The 14,485-nt window shown below is 55.7% G+C and overlaps 1 protein-coding gene across 2 annotated transcripts in view; it reads left to right on the top strand.

Moving 5' to 3' along the window:
• Window positions 1-14,485, top strand: part of ABTB2 (ankyrin repeat and BTB domain containing 2) — a 181,382-nt gene that overhangs the window by 155,899 nt on the left and 10,998 nt on the right. The window contains exons 4-10 of one of the 2 annotated variants that reach the window (XM_082660348.1): window positions 4,235-4,387; window positions 5,734-5,899; window positions 8,784-8,873; window positions 9,440-9,541; window positions 11,614-11,710; window positions 11,971-12,106; window positions 13,919-14,148. In XM_082660348.1, coding sequence (XP_082516474.1) covers window positions 4,235-4,387; window positions 5,734-5,899; window positions 8,784-8,873; window positions 9,440-9,541; window positions 11,614-11,710; window positions 11,971-12,106; window positions 13,919-14,148 — 974 coding nt within the window. Of the gene's footprint in view, window positions 1-4,234; window positions 4,388-5,733; window positions 5,900-8,783; window positions 8,874-9,439; window positions 9,557-11,613; window positions 11,711-11,970; window positions 12,107-13,918; window positions 14,149-14,485 lie in introns of both variants that reach the window. The other variant, XM_082660347.1, reaches the window with a different exon arrangement.

Below are 14,485 nucleotides of genomic sequence, written 5' to 3'. Positions count from 1 at the left end.
GAAAATGTCTAGAAACCACTGACTTAACGCCATCTTTAAAAGAAAAACAGGCCCAAAGAAGGTAGTGATCTGCCCAAGGTTACAGAGCCAGTTCGGCTGCTTCCTAAAACTAGGGCTGTCTCCCAGTGAGGATTCAGTGTGGGATCCTCAGGTCCTTAGGCCGGGAGCACGCACATAAAACACACACCATTCTAGAACTGGCTGGACTGGGACAGAATCCCAGCCCCACGCCTGAGAGCAGCCTTGCCTCAGGGATCGACTACATTTCTCTAAGGCAGTGGTTCTCAATGAGACTTCTCAGAGTCCACAGGGTCAAAATTATATTCACAATAATAAGGTGTTATTTGCCTTCTCACTCATTTTCTCACAAGTTTCCAGGGAGTCTTCCAGAAGCTGTGTGACAGGTGAGCATAGTGTCACTCTGATGGCTGACGGGATATGAGTTTGTGTATTCAGATGTCTGAAGTCTCTGTTTTAATTTCTGATACAATAATTAGCGCTAGAACAATACACATAAATAAAAGCTCTTTGGGGGCCTCAGTAATTTGTAAGAGTACAAAGGGCATCCTGAGGCCAAAGTGCTTGAGAACCGCTGTTCCGTGGTGCCAGACCCAGCAAAGGGGGAGGTCAGTGGCTTGCAGCCAAACTCAGCCTAGGGAAAGGGCAAGAAGAGGGAAACAGGCTTTTTTCTCTGCGAGGGAACCAAGCAGAGAGACCCTGGGGATGACGCATACTCAGTCATTCCCAGCTTTGCTCCCCTAGAGCCTTTTCACTCCACAGTCAGGATGCAGCCATGGCCGGTACAGATGGGAGTTTTTATAGGGATTTTCCAGAATGTCCAGTAATGCAGGCCAGTTTCTCAGCATACCCAGTGGGCTAGATGAAATTACCAGAAAGGAAATAGTAGCCTGGAACCCACAGGCCAAGGGAAGGATGTTACTGAGAAAGTCCATGAATTGCTTATCATTCTACCTTCCCATGGGCCGCAGGTCAGGGAGGTGGGTAGACCAAGGAGAAAGGCCTGAAGGGGTCATTTGGGGGGCTGCAATGGCCTTGTTTGTGGACAGGTGGGCACCAGCCACCACCCCAGAGGCAGAGTGGCAATGTTAACCCTGAAGGATTTTTGTATGTTGAAGAATATTAATCAGTGTGCAATTCAGGAAGCAGAAAACACATCAGGTGTTTTAAACAGGAAGGGATTTAATGCAGGGAATTTGGTGCCAAAAGAATCATTGGAAGGACTCAAGGAGTAGGTTCAAGGCTGAACCTCCAGGAATGACCCCAAGGACAATACAGAACTTGCTATCAGGGTGGCTACTCCCTCGGAGATAACCCTGGGAACTGCAATTCAGGATTGAAGCTGGAGCCAAGAAGCTTCTGCCATTGCCTTCAGTAGCAGTACTGCTGCCTCTGGAGCACTCAGGAAGCTGGGAAATGGACACCGGAATGCTCTGTAGGGGGAAAAAAATCCCTCCTGTTTTATGAGTTGGCTTGCTAGCAGAAACAAGCAAAGGGGACACAAAGGCGGCCTCCGCCTCACATCCATTTACCAGATCTCGTGCAGCTTCGTCTTAATGGTGAAGCCTAATTTGCAAAGAAGTCTGGGAAATGTAGTTTTCAGTTTTCCACGTCTTCAGCTAAGATGGTAGAATGGAGGCTGAATGAACCCATCCCCAGTATCTGCCCACCTGTTATCAACACTGCGTCTTTTCTTGTGCCGAGTTATAAGAGGCACAAGGCGGGAGAATGAATCATGACACCATCTGATTAGACTTCATGGTTTCCTGAGTTCCCTCTTGGATTTCCCGTAGTGCAGCTGGGAGATGCTGCTTAGAGCGTTCGCGGCCACACGCGGCTCTTTGTCTTGGCCGTTGGCCACAATAGGGAAGAATGGCTGGCAAATCCACGAACCGTCTTTTTGTTCACCCTTCAGTCTCCAGTGCTGGTGGTTTAGATAAAACCTTCCCCTTGGGTCGGAAGGACTGGCATGTAGAAGTATGTCTCTGAGCTTGCCTTGTAGCATTGGAGTGTAAGAATTATAAAATTCCAAACTAACATTTGGGGGGAATTCAAATGGGCATTCACAATTAAAGAAGATCTTGGAAACGGGAGTAATTCACAGAGGGATTGTTGTTCCTTCCTGGATTCTACAAGCTCCCCCCCGCCATAGGGTCCTGGCTTCCCACTCTAACGGGTCCACGTTGTGACTCTGAAAAGTATATGCCATTCTCTTCTGGGCAGAAACAGGACTCGGTCCAGAACTGATAACTTGGATGCATTATGCCACATTCCTGATGCTTGGCCATCCTTGCAGTCATTCGGTTTATTGAGGATCTGTTGTGTCTAGGACCTGCGCTGGGTACATTTTAGAGAACCAGAGATGAGGAAGGCATCGTTCTTGTCCTGAAGAGGAATAATCTAGTCAGGAAGATGAGACGCATTCATTCTGGAATAGAATTGTAAGGGATCTTGGAGAAGGAAGAGATTATTTTCTTTGGAAAAGGGATGTGGGGAGGCTTCTAGAAAGAAGTGGCATTGGAACTAAGCCTTGAGGATCAATAGGATCTGGATGGGCAGAGGTGAGAGCTGGTTCGTTCTTGTGGTGGTGGGAACGGGCAGGGTGGGCTTGAGAACCACGAATGCCTGACGGTCAGGTGTGTCCTGATGAAAGGTGTGAGCCAGGCTTGGAAAGTAAGTTGAGTGAGGTTCTGGGCATCCTTGAAGGCCAAGGCTACAAGGCTTTCCCAGCCTGTGGCCGCCTTGTCACCATAGCGATTGGTACACTCAGTGCACCAGTGAAATGACTCTAACCTAGAAATATTTTCAGAAATGACAGAACCAGGACATCAAAATAATTTCCAAATGAACCACGTTCAAGAATCCCATCCGATTCTCTTTATAAATAAATAAAGAAAGAAGTGAAAGCATCCTTTGCCCTCAAGAAGAGAAGCTGTGCAAAGTTTGAAGTGACCTAAGCTTTTGAGATCTGAGATCAGCCATGTGAGGGCATCTTGAGGCGACTCCCCGCAGTTGATTTACTCAGGAGCTGAGGGGAGAGGGTGGAGGTCGTCTTCCTGGACAGAGTACCTCTTTGCGTGTCTAGGGGAAAGATGGCAACAGCACAAGGCCTAACGCACAAGGATCCCAGGGTATCAGATGAAGTGGGGTGTGGAGGGGGCATGGGGGGCGGTAGGCATGAAGCCAAGACGGGCAGTCGGGGCCCCTCCACAGCATGGGGTCTGCTGGGCTGTGGAGTGGTCTTCCGAGGTCTTCACCGTGGGGGATGGGCTGGAATGGGCGGAGGACCAGAGTCAAGCTTGGTGGGGTAGGGACGGCAGGGCCTGGGGCGGGGAGGGACCGGCCCTGAGCGGCAGGACCATGGTATTGCTCAGCACCAGGGGGCACTAGTCGCTGTCCTGTGAATGGTGCCCCCTGCTGGCACCCAGAACGCCTGTGACTGGTACCCCCTGAGTTTGTAGCTCAGAGGCCTTGCTGGACCAACCGCCTCTCCCTGCCTCCTCCTAGCTGTCCCACACCGTGGCCATGGGTTCTGGGTGTGACATAGGTCCTGGGACAGGTCCTCCCTGGAGGACCTCGGGCGCCAGCCTGGGGCCACCCTGCCTGCCACAGGAAGCGACATAGGCCCACCTCAGCCCGGGGCTCAGTTGAGGAGGGAGTGGCTGTCAACCACACACAGGTAGTGTGCCATGTGTCGTCTCACGTGGCCTCACGATGATCCTGAGAAGTGGGGACTGCCCCATCTCACAAGTGAAGAAGAAAACAGCCTCGGGGTGTGGTCTGTGGTGATGAAGGGCACAGCTGGGTTTGGAGCCTGGGTCTGTTCGACTCTTTCCTCTGCACCCCAGCACCCAGAAGGCAGGCATCCTCTCCCCTCTGCAGAGAGGGAGACCCCGTCTGAATTCTGTGGAGGGGACAGGAGTCCCCAGTTCCACATGCTGGCAAGCCCCTTCCTTGATGGGCCACCTAAGGCCCTCAGGCTCTGCTCGTGGCCCACGACAGGGGTTCCTTCCGAGTCCTGACTGAGTTCCTGTAGAATGGGGCAGATCGCGTTCTCCGTGAGAAGAGTCAGGCCCCCTCCACCTCCCACAGCCGGAAGGCTGCAGGGGACCCAGCCTCCGCGGCTGTCCTGAGAGTGGGTGCCGAAGGGGGTCCCCTTCTGTGCTTCAGGGAGCAGACCGCCCAGGCCTGACCCCCTCTCTCTGCTGCCTCCCAGGCCCTTCATGCTGCTGCCGCCGCTGATGGAGTGGATGCGCGTGGCCATCACCTACGCGGAGCACCGCCGCAGCCTCACCGTGGACAGCGGCGACATCCGGCAGGCGGCGCGGCTGCTGCTGCCCGGCCTGGACTGTGAGCCCCGGCAGCTCAAGTACGGAACCAGGGAGGCGGGGGGTGCGGGGGGGCGTCTCCATGCCCAGCCCCCGGTCAGCCCTCTGCTCCCTCCTCCTCCTGGGTCGGGAGCGGGCAGCAGGCAGGGGCTGCAGGCGGTCCGCTCGAGCTGCTCTAAGGTGCTCTCTGCACAAGCGCACCTGTCGGAACTGATGTGTTCTGGACCTTGGCTGCTCTCGGGTGCATCCTCTGCAGCCACGGGTCGGGCCCGCAGGGCAGACTCCCATTTGGATTTGGGTGGGAGAGCTTTCGCAGTCTGACTCTTCGGGCCATTTGGGGGTATGCAGCAGAAGTGGGCCTCCTTCCTGCGGTTACCACCATTTTCTGGAGCACTTTCTAGGTGCAGACCGGCTCTGAGCCCTTCCTTTTTACGTGCACTTTCTCAGTCCTCGTGACAACCTCAGAGAAGAAGGGGCTTTAATGCTCATGTTTCAGATGGAGAAGCTGATGGTCAGGAGGAACAGTAACTTGCCCAGAGATACTCAGCTAGCAACGTGGCCATGCCCGAATTTGAACCCAGGCCCGTATGGCCCCAAGCCTGGGCTCTTAGTTACCTTCCCAATGTGCCTCTCTTGTATTGGACTGGCCTCCTGAAGTTGTTTCAGAGAAGCGTTCCCCTGGCCATGCTTGACCTGGAAGAGCCTTGCTTTTTTTTTTTTTTTTTGTCTTCTGTCTCCATTGCAAATGCCAGGACCTCGTTCTGTGGCATGTACTTTTTACTCTTTGGCATAATCACGACTCCAGGCTGAAGCCACCTGTTGGAAGCCTGTGGGCCCTCTGCAGACGCAGGTTTTATCTGTGACTCTCCTTGGTAGGATGGCTTGGCTGCAATGGGAGTCTGGGCCACTCTCTGCTGTCTCTTTGTTGCTTCGGGGCCTCACCAGGAAGCACTGAGGGGAGAGGATGGAGAGGCAAGAACTGGAGCTTGGCCTCGATGACTGAGAGAGTGAGAGTGCGCCCTTCTCTGTGCAGAAACTATACAGCCAAGAGCTGTGGCCCAAGGCCCAAAAGCTGGAGCTTCTTCCTCCTCAGAGCAGTCCCCTGAGAGATTATGTTAGATGGGAACCTTGTCTCTGACAACTGACAGCTCCCAAGAGCTCAGAGCATGTCTTTAACGTGTTTGTAGAACAGCCGACTTATGTGCTCTTCCTGTCACCGAGCGTGACAAGGCCAGTCACTGCCGATTAGATAGTAATTCCCAGTCCTCCCCCCCCAACCTCATCCTCACACCACACATCAGCCCAGAACAGTTGTGTCACCTCTCATAGGGAGGCCATGTCCTAGCAGGAAGAGCCATGCTCACACACCCCGGTCTCTTCTGCGCAGACCCGAATGCTGTTTCAGTTCCTTCCGGAGGCTGGATGCCCCAGCGGCTACTGAAAAATTCAACCAGGACCTGGGTTTCCGCATGCTCAACTGCGGGAGGACAGACCTCATCAGCCAGGCGATCGAGGCCCTGGGTCCCGACGGGGTGAACACCATGGATGACCAGGTGCGTTCTGAGCGCTCCGCCAGCCAGGCTCAGGACCAGAGTCCACAGGGGTTCGTGACCTCTGGAGCCGGTGGCACAGTCCCTTCTGTCCCAAACCTGAGACCCGCCCACTCAGCTCTGTGCTCTAAGAGGTGGGCTGCTTCCTCAATCGTGCCCTGCCATCCAGGTACAATGTCAACTCAGAGACTTCCCTAACACCCCTTGGAAATCCTTTGTAACAGGGATTCTGCTTCCCCTCACTGGAAGGCTGGAGGTTGCCCCGTAGGGTGCAGGGCTGGGAAAGAGTCCAGAGGAGTCAGCTTGATAGCGAGCTCTAGATCGTAATCACTGAGACTTGTATTGGGAGCATCCTGTGTGCCTGCCACGTTCCAGGCCTGTAGAAATCCTTGCCTTCATGAGTTAACATTAGAGGAGACAGATACTGAGAAACACACACACACACACACACACACACAAACACAAACACACGAGTATGTTAGTGAAAAGTGCTAAGGCGTTAAATGAAGCCAGAAAAGGGGAGAGGAAGTGTTGGAGGCAATTAACAACTTTAGGTAGAATTTAACTTGACTTTTTTGGCTTGCTTTATTTTTGTTTTTGCTGTGAATAGCTAACATTTATATAGCACTCACTGTGTTCCAGGCATTGTTCTAAGCACTTTGCACAGAGGAGCTCATTTAATCTTGACCACAGCCCTACGATGTAGGTATCATCCCCATTTTATAGATAAGGAAACTGAGGTACAGAGGTCACACAACTAGTAAGGAGCAGAGCTGGGATTAGAAGAACCCAAGTGGTCCAACCCCAGGCTCTTCACCACTGTGGAAGATGCAGTTTGTGTATTCGATGTAGTTTTGTGAGCTCTGCAATATATAGGTAATGGATTTCCTATATGGGTTTAGAAACCCACACAGAAGCATGAGGGAAGTTAAATGACAGCTGAAGGGTCACATAGCCCTCTCGGATGAGATGACAGCATGGTGGAGAGCATGATGAGGTGCCTGGCGAACCCAAGCCAGAGTGGACTTTGACAGGTCGGGCTTGAGCAGCCAGGGAAGGCTTTCTCCTGGGGGATCTGGGCCAAGCTGGAGTGAGGGGTGGTGGGATGCAATGGAGAGGAGTGGGGAAGGCATTCCAGGGAAAGGAGATGCTGGGGGCAGGAGCGTCGGGGCGGGACAGTCGGGCGCGTGCTAGGACAGGTATGCTGCAGCCGAGCTCAGGGAGGCGACAGGCTGGGTCCTGGCATCTCCCCGAGGTGCCTCTGTCAATGCAGGCTATGGGGCTTTCATCCTGGGGGGTCATCATCTTCCTCCAGCAGTGCAGTGGGGAAGACCATGGACACTAGCCTCAGACGGACCTGGAGTTTAGCCCTCCTGTCATAGCTGTGGCAGCTTGGACAAGCACCCCTCTGAGCCTGTCCCCTCACCTCTAAGATGTGGGAAGAAAGTACCCGCCCCATAGGGTTATCGTGAGGCTTTCACATCAGGCACATAGTAGATGCTCAATAAAGGTCCGTCCAGTTTTGTGTTGTTGATACGGTGATGATCATCCCTGAAATCTGTTAATCAGCCTCTTTTGATTTGGCCTCTTTAGGTGCCTGCAGTGGGGAGGGGCCAACACAAAAAAAGCAGTTTCTCCTTAGAAGGCTTGTAGCCTGGTTTACACTCCGAATCATGTTCAGATGTGTGGAGAAAAAAGAAGTCAAGCATGCGCCAAGGGGAATAAAACAAAGCCAGATTCTCACTCGGTGGCAGCGGGCTTTTCTCTAAATGTTCGGTCCTGTTTGTTCCCTCAGCCTCAGTGTCTGCAGAACGATCTGTGGGTAAAAAGGCCTCTCACCCGTGATTAATCTCGGGCCATTTCTTTATCTCTGGGCACTAGGCAAGGATTTATGAGGTAAGGAGATCTTGTCTACACACAGATAACCTAATAAGTAACATCGTGGGGCTCCAGACAAACGCTTGGCAGCATCCAGCTGTGGAATAACACTTTCCACCGTTGCCTTTGCTATTACTGGCCACCGAGGAGATTCCCCGCCAGGGAGGCAGCTCCGTTAATCGCCCACCTAAACTCAGGGAGGGATTGGGCCTCAGCTTTCAGAAAAGCTCAGAACTGCTCACAGCACGAGATGTTAAAGTCAACCTCTCCACCCTCCGTGAGATGCCTCAGGGGAGAGCTTCGCAGCTGAGGCAGACCTGGGTTCCAGCTGAGTTCATCCTCTTACTTACCGTGTGACTGTTGGGCAAGTTAATCCCCTTCTCTGCTTCTCGTCTGTGAAGTGGGGACAATAACAGAACCTCCCTAATAAGGATGGTATGGTCATTAAATGAGACGATGCATGTAAGTCACTTCACACGGTGATTTACCAGCACAGGGCCTGGGGTGGGTTTGGATGTGGCAGTGTAACATAGTAGCAGTGGTAGTGTTGTGTTATGTTAATTAGTTAGCTTATCCTTAGTTAGCTGTACTAAGCACTTTATACATAGTAACTCATACTCTTTACAACAACCTAATGAGGTAGGTACTGTTGTTATTCCCATTTTAAAGATAAAGAAACTGAGGCACAGAGGAGTACAAGTAAGTTGTACAAAGTTTACAGCAGAAGTAGCCTTTGCACCAGAGTCTGGCCATGGGGCCTGTGCCCTTTGCCCTTCTGGCGACCTGTAGTGCTCATGGAAATGTCCCCTCCGCATCCTTCAGGTGTCATACGTCCAGTGGGCCTAGGAGGGGCAGGTTGTCTTGTTCAGCACAAGACACAGGATTGTTCAGGATGAGCAGCTGGTCAAGCAGGAAGACCTGGATCTGGTTTCTGGGGCAGACACCTATGGAACACGTGTCCTCATGTTCTGTTTGCAGACAGTTTAGCATCTGCCTTTGGTTCATGTAGGGTATGACGCCGCTGATGTATGCCTGTGCTGCTGGGGATGAAGCGATGGTCCAGATGTTAATTGATGCTGGAGCAAACTTGGACATCCAGGTGAGAAAGCCCCCAAGGGCTGCACCGGGCTCCTAACCCAGCAAGAGAACACCCCAAGGTCTTCGTCATCCATGCTGGCTGTGATGCTATGGACAACTAGACGTGTCTCAGAGGACTTAAGATGCAAGATGCACAGAGATCACAGTTAGCAAAGAGGGTTCTTCCTCAAGATTTGAACTTTCTGTCAGAGAGGAAGTGAGCTCAGAGGGGAGTCGAGCAGAGAGAATGGCCATAATTCTGTTACTGTAGCACCTTTCCCATTTTATCAACCTAATCCCCAGCCATCCCCACCATCCCCAGATACTTCTGGCTCTACCTCCCTCTGAGGCATAAAGTGTTCCCTCTCTGCTGTCTCTCTGCCCAGGGCAGACATCACTAATTGAACATCCTTTTGAGCCTTTTCCACAGGGTACTCCAGGCAGACATTGCCAATCGAATGTAGAAAGCTCTTGAGTTGACTCCTAGTCACCATCCCTGCAGGGCTCCCCTTAGCTCAGGTGGCTGTGTCACCTGCCCAGGAATGTCACTGACCTAGGAATCACTGATCATTTGTGCTATTTTTCCAGGTTCCAAGCAACTCTCCCAGGCACCCCTCCATCCACCCTGACAGCCGGCACTGGACCTCACTGACATTTGCTGTCCTACATGGACACATCTCTGTGGTCCAGGTGAGCTCCTGCCAGGTATGCAGCATGCCCTCATCTTGCTGGGTGGGTTGAGCCCCAGGCGTATCCCCAGCCTTACCTGTGTGAGCAGCAGCCTGGAGTCAGACACCAGAGGCGCTAGTTAACGCTAGCTCACTTGGTCAGCAAAGACCCACCTGGTCTGCCTCCAGGAGCAGGCTTCAGTGTGAGGATACATGTGAGAATTTTAGGGAGCAAGACACAGGCCCAAGTAGTACCAGGCCTGCCTGGCGTCTCTGCATCTGTGGGTGAGTCCTGGGGCGTGCTGGAATCTGGAATCTGTGCAGGTGTGCTCCATTTCTCTCCTCCAGTGATCTTTCCAACCCTTAGCTGTTTTTACTGCCTCATGAGTTCTGCCGGCTCTATACAGCATGCTGTCCTTCCGGTTCTGCCCCTCCCTGGTAGCAGGCGTAGTCTCTCAGCTCCCCAGTTCCTGAAAGAGGACTCAGATTGGCACAGCTCGCCTGTCAAGCCAAGCCACACTGTGCCCACCTTGGTCCCAGTAGCTGTGGCTGGTGTGAGGAGGGGGTTCAGGCCTAGAAGTGGAAGCCGTGGATGGGGCATGGTGACACTGCCACTCGGCTCCCAGACTCCTTCACTCCTCAGGCCACAGGCCCACAGGATTCCAGACTCCTTCCTGGGAGTTCGTATTCCACCCTTGCTGTCTGCTAGATTGTGGGGCCTTTGAGAGCAGGAGTCGTGTCCGGCCTATTCATCGCTGTGCACCCAGGCCTGGCCTATAGGAGGGATGCAGTAAATGGTGGTCAGTGGGCTGACTGCCACATTCTGCCTGCTTTTTGGTGCGCGTCCTCCTAAGGCCCTGAGTAGAGTTCCACGCTAGCCCAGACTGGCCTGCCGGGCTGTGCCCTGGACTCACCTGGACTGGTGCCCATTTTCACCCTGACGGGCAGGCCTCTTCCTCTTCCACCTTGGCACACTGGCTCAGGCAGCGATGCCCTTTCTGCCTGACGGGGCCTCCTACCGACAGCCGCCCCCATGCTCCACGCTGTGGGGAGGCTGAGAGGTCAGCCTGGGCCCCTCGGACCTGGTCTCCAGGTGGCGGGGCCGTGGTGTTGCCTTAGCTGGCCAAGCACGGGCTCTGAGGGGGCTTTGATCTCCGGAAACCTGGGAGGGCTGGAAGGCGGCTCCCTCCAGAGCAGCCGGTCAGGAAAGGTGAGATGGAGCTGAAGTCACCTCTCGGTGAAGCAGACCCACCCCTGCCCCAAGGCAAAGCCGGCCGGCTCAGCTGGAGCTGCTTGGTATCTGTTAGCCCTGCCCCATCTGTCCCCTGCAAGACTGGCCCTTGCTAGAATGGGGAGAGGCCACCTGGTGTCCCAGACAGTGAGGTTCTGCCCCAGCCCCACACTTCCCAGCCTTGGGTAGCTCACCGAACCTCTCTGATGAGAACCCTAAAAGCCACTAGTTATTGAGCCCCTATGGAGAGGTGAGCACCGTTTCACTTCATCCCCAGCAAGGCTGCAAGGCGGGCCTCTTTTGCATTTTCCAGATGAGGAAGACTGAGGTTTGGGGAGTTGAGGTACCTGCCCCAGGTCACCCACTGGTCTGTGGCTAGCACTGGCACTCAGCTCTAACACCTCTGCCGTTCCCACCACCTCTGCTGCCTCCAGAGCCCCAGTTTCCCCCGGTTGATTGGGGGGTGGTGCCTTCTTTTCTGCTCATCTGTGTGAGTTCTTACAAAGATCACTGCAGCCAGTTTGTAGGAAACTGTTTGAAAGGGAGAAATAGCTCAGAGGTCCCTATAGCTTAGGGGCTTGGTCCAAGGCCACAGGAGTGGAGGTGAAGATTCTAGACACTTAGAGCCCTGAAGGTAACCAGGAGTTCTAAAATTCTGGTTGCCTGGACGCCCGGGTGAGCCGGTCCTTGGTCACGTGCCACAGGAGGGAACTACAGGCCCCTCCCCAAAGCCTCCCTGCACGTGCCCCAGACACTCCCTACCACGTGCCACAGGAGGGAACTGCAGGCCCCTCCCCAAAGCTTCCCTGCACGTGCCCCAGACACTCCCTACCACCTGAAGTGTCTTCCCTGTGCCCTGGCAGTTGCTGCTGGATGCTGGTGCCCACGTGGAGGGCTCGGCAGTGACCGGTGGCGAGGACAGCTATGCAGAGACACCCCTGCAGCTGGCTTCTGCAGCCGGTAGGTACACCGCTGCCCTGCCCAGTGAGGGTCCCCTACTGCCCCACGGGTCCACCTGCTCCTCCCCACGGTGTCACCCAGCCTGGCTGAGCTGCACACGCAGATCACTGTGGCAAGCCTTGAAGCCCCTCCTTCTGGGTCCCAGGGGCTCCCCTTCACCCCATCGTCAGTGTTTCTGCCACACTCGCTGCCCAGGCAGGCCCAGCAGAGGGGCAGTGGCACGGGCGGTGGAAGCATCCTCGGTCCACCTTGTCTTCCAGGGAACTACGAACTGGTCAGCTTGCTGCTCAGCCGGGGCGCCGACCCCCTCCTTAGCATGCTCGAGACCAACGGCATGGCCTCCTCCCTCCACGAGGATATGAACTGCTTCAGCCACTCAGCCGCCCACGGCCACAGGTACCTGCCCGGGCTTCCTGCCCCGTGTGCTGGGGGGCGTGAAGCAGGCTCTCAGCAGAAGAACTAGACCTGGAGGGCCTTCCAGAGGTGGGGGCTGGGGTGGCTGCACGCACACCAGCCGGAAAGACGGGGCTTCAGGCAGCTCGGGGGCCCCAGATGTTGGAGGCCCGGAGACGCTGGGCTGCTTAGAGGTCCTACAGCCAGTTCCCGGCAGACGTGGGACTGGAGCAGGCCCTCCCATTCCCCCGTGAGGCTCTCCACCCTGCAGCCACCCAGGACCCCATCCCTTCCCATGCCTGGGGTGCTTCTGCGGTGCCTGCAGTGGCCTGGGGCGCTAGAGGCTTCCACACAGCAGGCAGCTCCACCACGAAGATGCCACTGGTGGCTCTGCAGGAGATCGCGTCTCGCTCCGGGAGCGGATGGTGGACCTTGCTTTGCGGGGGCCGGGGCTGCGAGAGGGCAGGGCTGAGAGCAGAGCCGTTAGGCAGCTGAGGGGGCAGAGGGAGACAGGGAAGAGGTGAGTAGAAGGTAGAGAGGGCAGGCGGGACACCTGCTTCCCGTCCTCAAGCCCAGACTGTGCCCTTGCTGTGGCCCACTCCCTAGCGTGCTTCTCCCCCTCGCCCCCCGCCTTCTGCGCCCAGCCCCCGCTCTCACCCATCTCCACCAGCCCTGCCCTCAGGTACCACCTCGCAGGGCACGGCCTCCAGGCCTCTCTACCCCGCCCAGTGCCTGCGTTTCCCACCCCTCCCCACCGCTGTGGCCTCTTCACCCCGCGTGGAGTTGCCCCCTGCTCATCGGCTTCCCACTCTCTCTCTGGAACACGGGCTCCCTTGGGTGGGTGTGGTGGGCGCTCACCGTCATGTGCCAGCTCACGCCAGACCGGGTGCTCTGTTAAATTGCTGAACTGGCAGAGCTACAGCAGGATGACCCAGGTCCCTCGAGGGGGTCCCTGCCGGGCCTCCATCACACAGTAGGGGAAGGGGTGGGGGAGGGGTGGCCAGGGCCGCTGGGAGGAGGCTCAGCCCCAGGTGACCTGTGGGCCTGGCCCTGCTGCAGCCTGCCCAGCACCCCAGCCTACAGGCTGTGACAGAACGAGCCTGGGGCTTGAAGCTCTGGGTCTGAGTCTTCATCCTGCTCAGAGTGACCGTGAGCAAGACGTGGTCATCGCCCACGAATGGCGAGGTTCATGGGATTGCTCAGGTTAAATGCAGCGGTACACGGGAATATGCTCCGTCGAGCATCCCGTGTTCCACACGTCTGTGTATGTTAATGAATTCAGTATAAAATGCGGCTCCACTGCATTCTTACTAATGGAGGGAAAGTGAGTACAAGCATGTCCTATGTTTCGGACACGTTTACATGTGTCAAGTTGGCTGCTCTTAGGAGGACTGCTAGGTATCAGGCTCTGCATCTGAGGTCATCACATTGGCCTCACGTTAACTGGGACAGCATGATGCTGACGCCCTGTCCTACAGATGACAAAGCCGTCAGGGCTCAGAGAGGTAGAACAACCTATCCGAGATCACACAGGATGGCAGAACCTGCTTGGTCTCAAAGCCCACGACTTCTCGTCACTACATGGATGGCAGAAGGGAGAGGTCTCCTGCACCTTCCCCTTACTCCCCAGGTGGCCAGGGATGGGGGTCGCTGGGAGCCCTGGCCCAGCCTGCCTGGGAGGGGAAGACCGTGAGCCTTTGTGCCCACAGATGCCCCGTAGCTGCCCATCTGGACCACGGGCCGCCAGAAGGCAGCTCAGCAGGCGCCGTCCGTGGCGGGAGCCTCAGGCATCACCCTTCGTCCCTTTACCCACAGGAACGTCCTGAGGAAGCTCCTGACGCAGCCGCAGCAGGCCAAAGCAGACGTGCTGTCCCTGGAGGAGATCCTGGCTGAGGGCGTGGAGGAAAGCGATGCGTCGAGCCAGGGCAGTGGCAGCGAGGGGACTGTGAGGCTGAGCCGGACGCGCACCAAGGCCCTCCAGGAGGCCATGTACTACAGCGCGGAGCACGGCTACGTGGACATCACCATGGAGCTGCGGGCACTAGGTGAGACCTTGCAGCGTGTGTACCGGTACACACGCACATGCACGCACACACACACTCACTCACACACAGGCTCTGCTGCTCCTCAGGCCAGGAGAGGGCCAGGTAGCTGAGTGTAGGGCGGGGCTCAATTCCCCCAGACCTGGTGACTGACAGCCAGGACAGGGGCTGCCCTGAGCCTCAGACAGTCCTCCGTGGGGATGTGTCTCAGAGCCTCACCCCAGCCCTGTGCCCTCAGGTCCCCCAACCTCCCTGGTCAAGTCCTGGGATGTGTAGCTCTGGGAGCATCTGTAGCACTAGGGGTCTACATTTCTGGTCAACTAGATGCTCTCCAGTCCCT

The sequence above is a fragment of the Grampus griseus genome (assembly GCF_964374135.1).
Source record: "Grampus griseus genome assembly, chromosome: 8".
In the NCBI taxonomy this organism is placed as follows: domain Eukaryota; kingdom Metazoa; phylum Chordata; class Mammalia; order Artiodactyla; family Delphinidae; genus Grampus; species Grampus griseus.
This window is presented reverse-complemented; position numbering and strand designations above follow the sequence as displayed.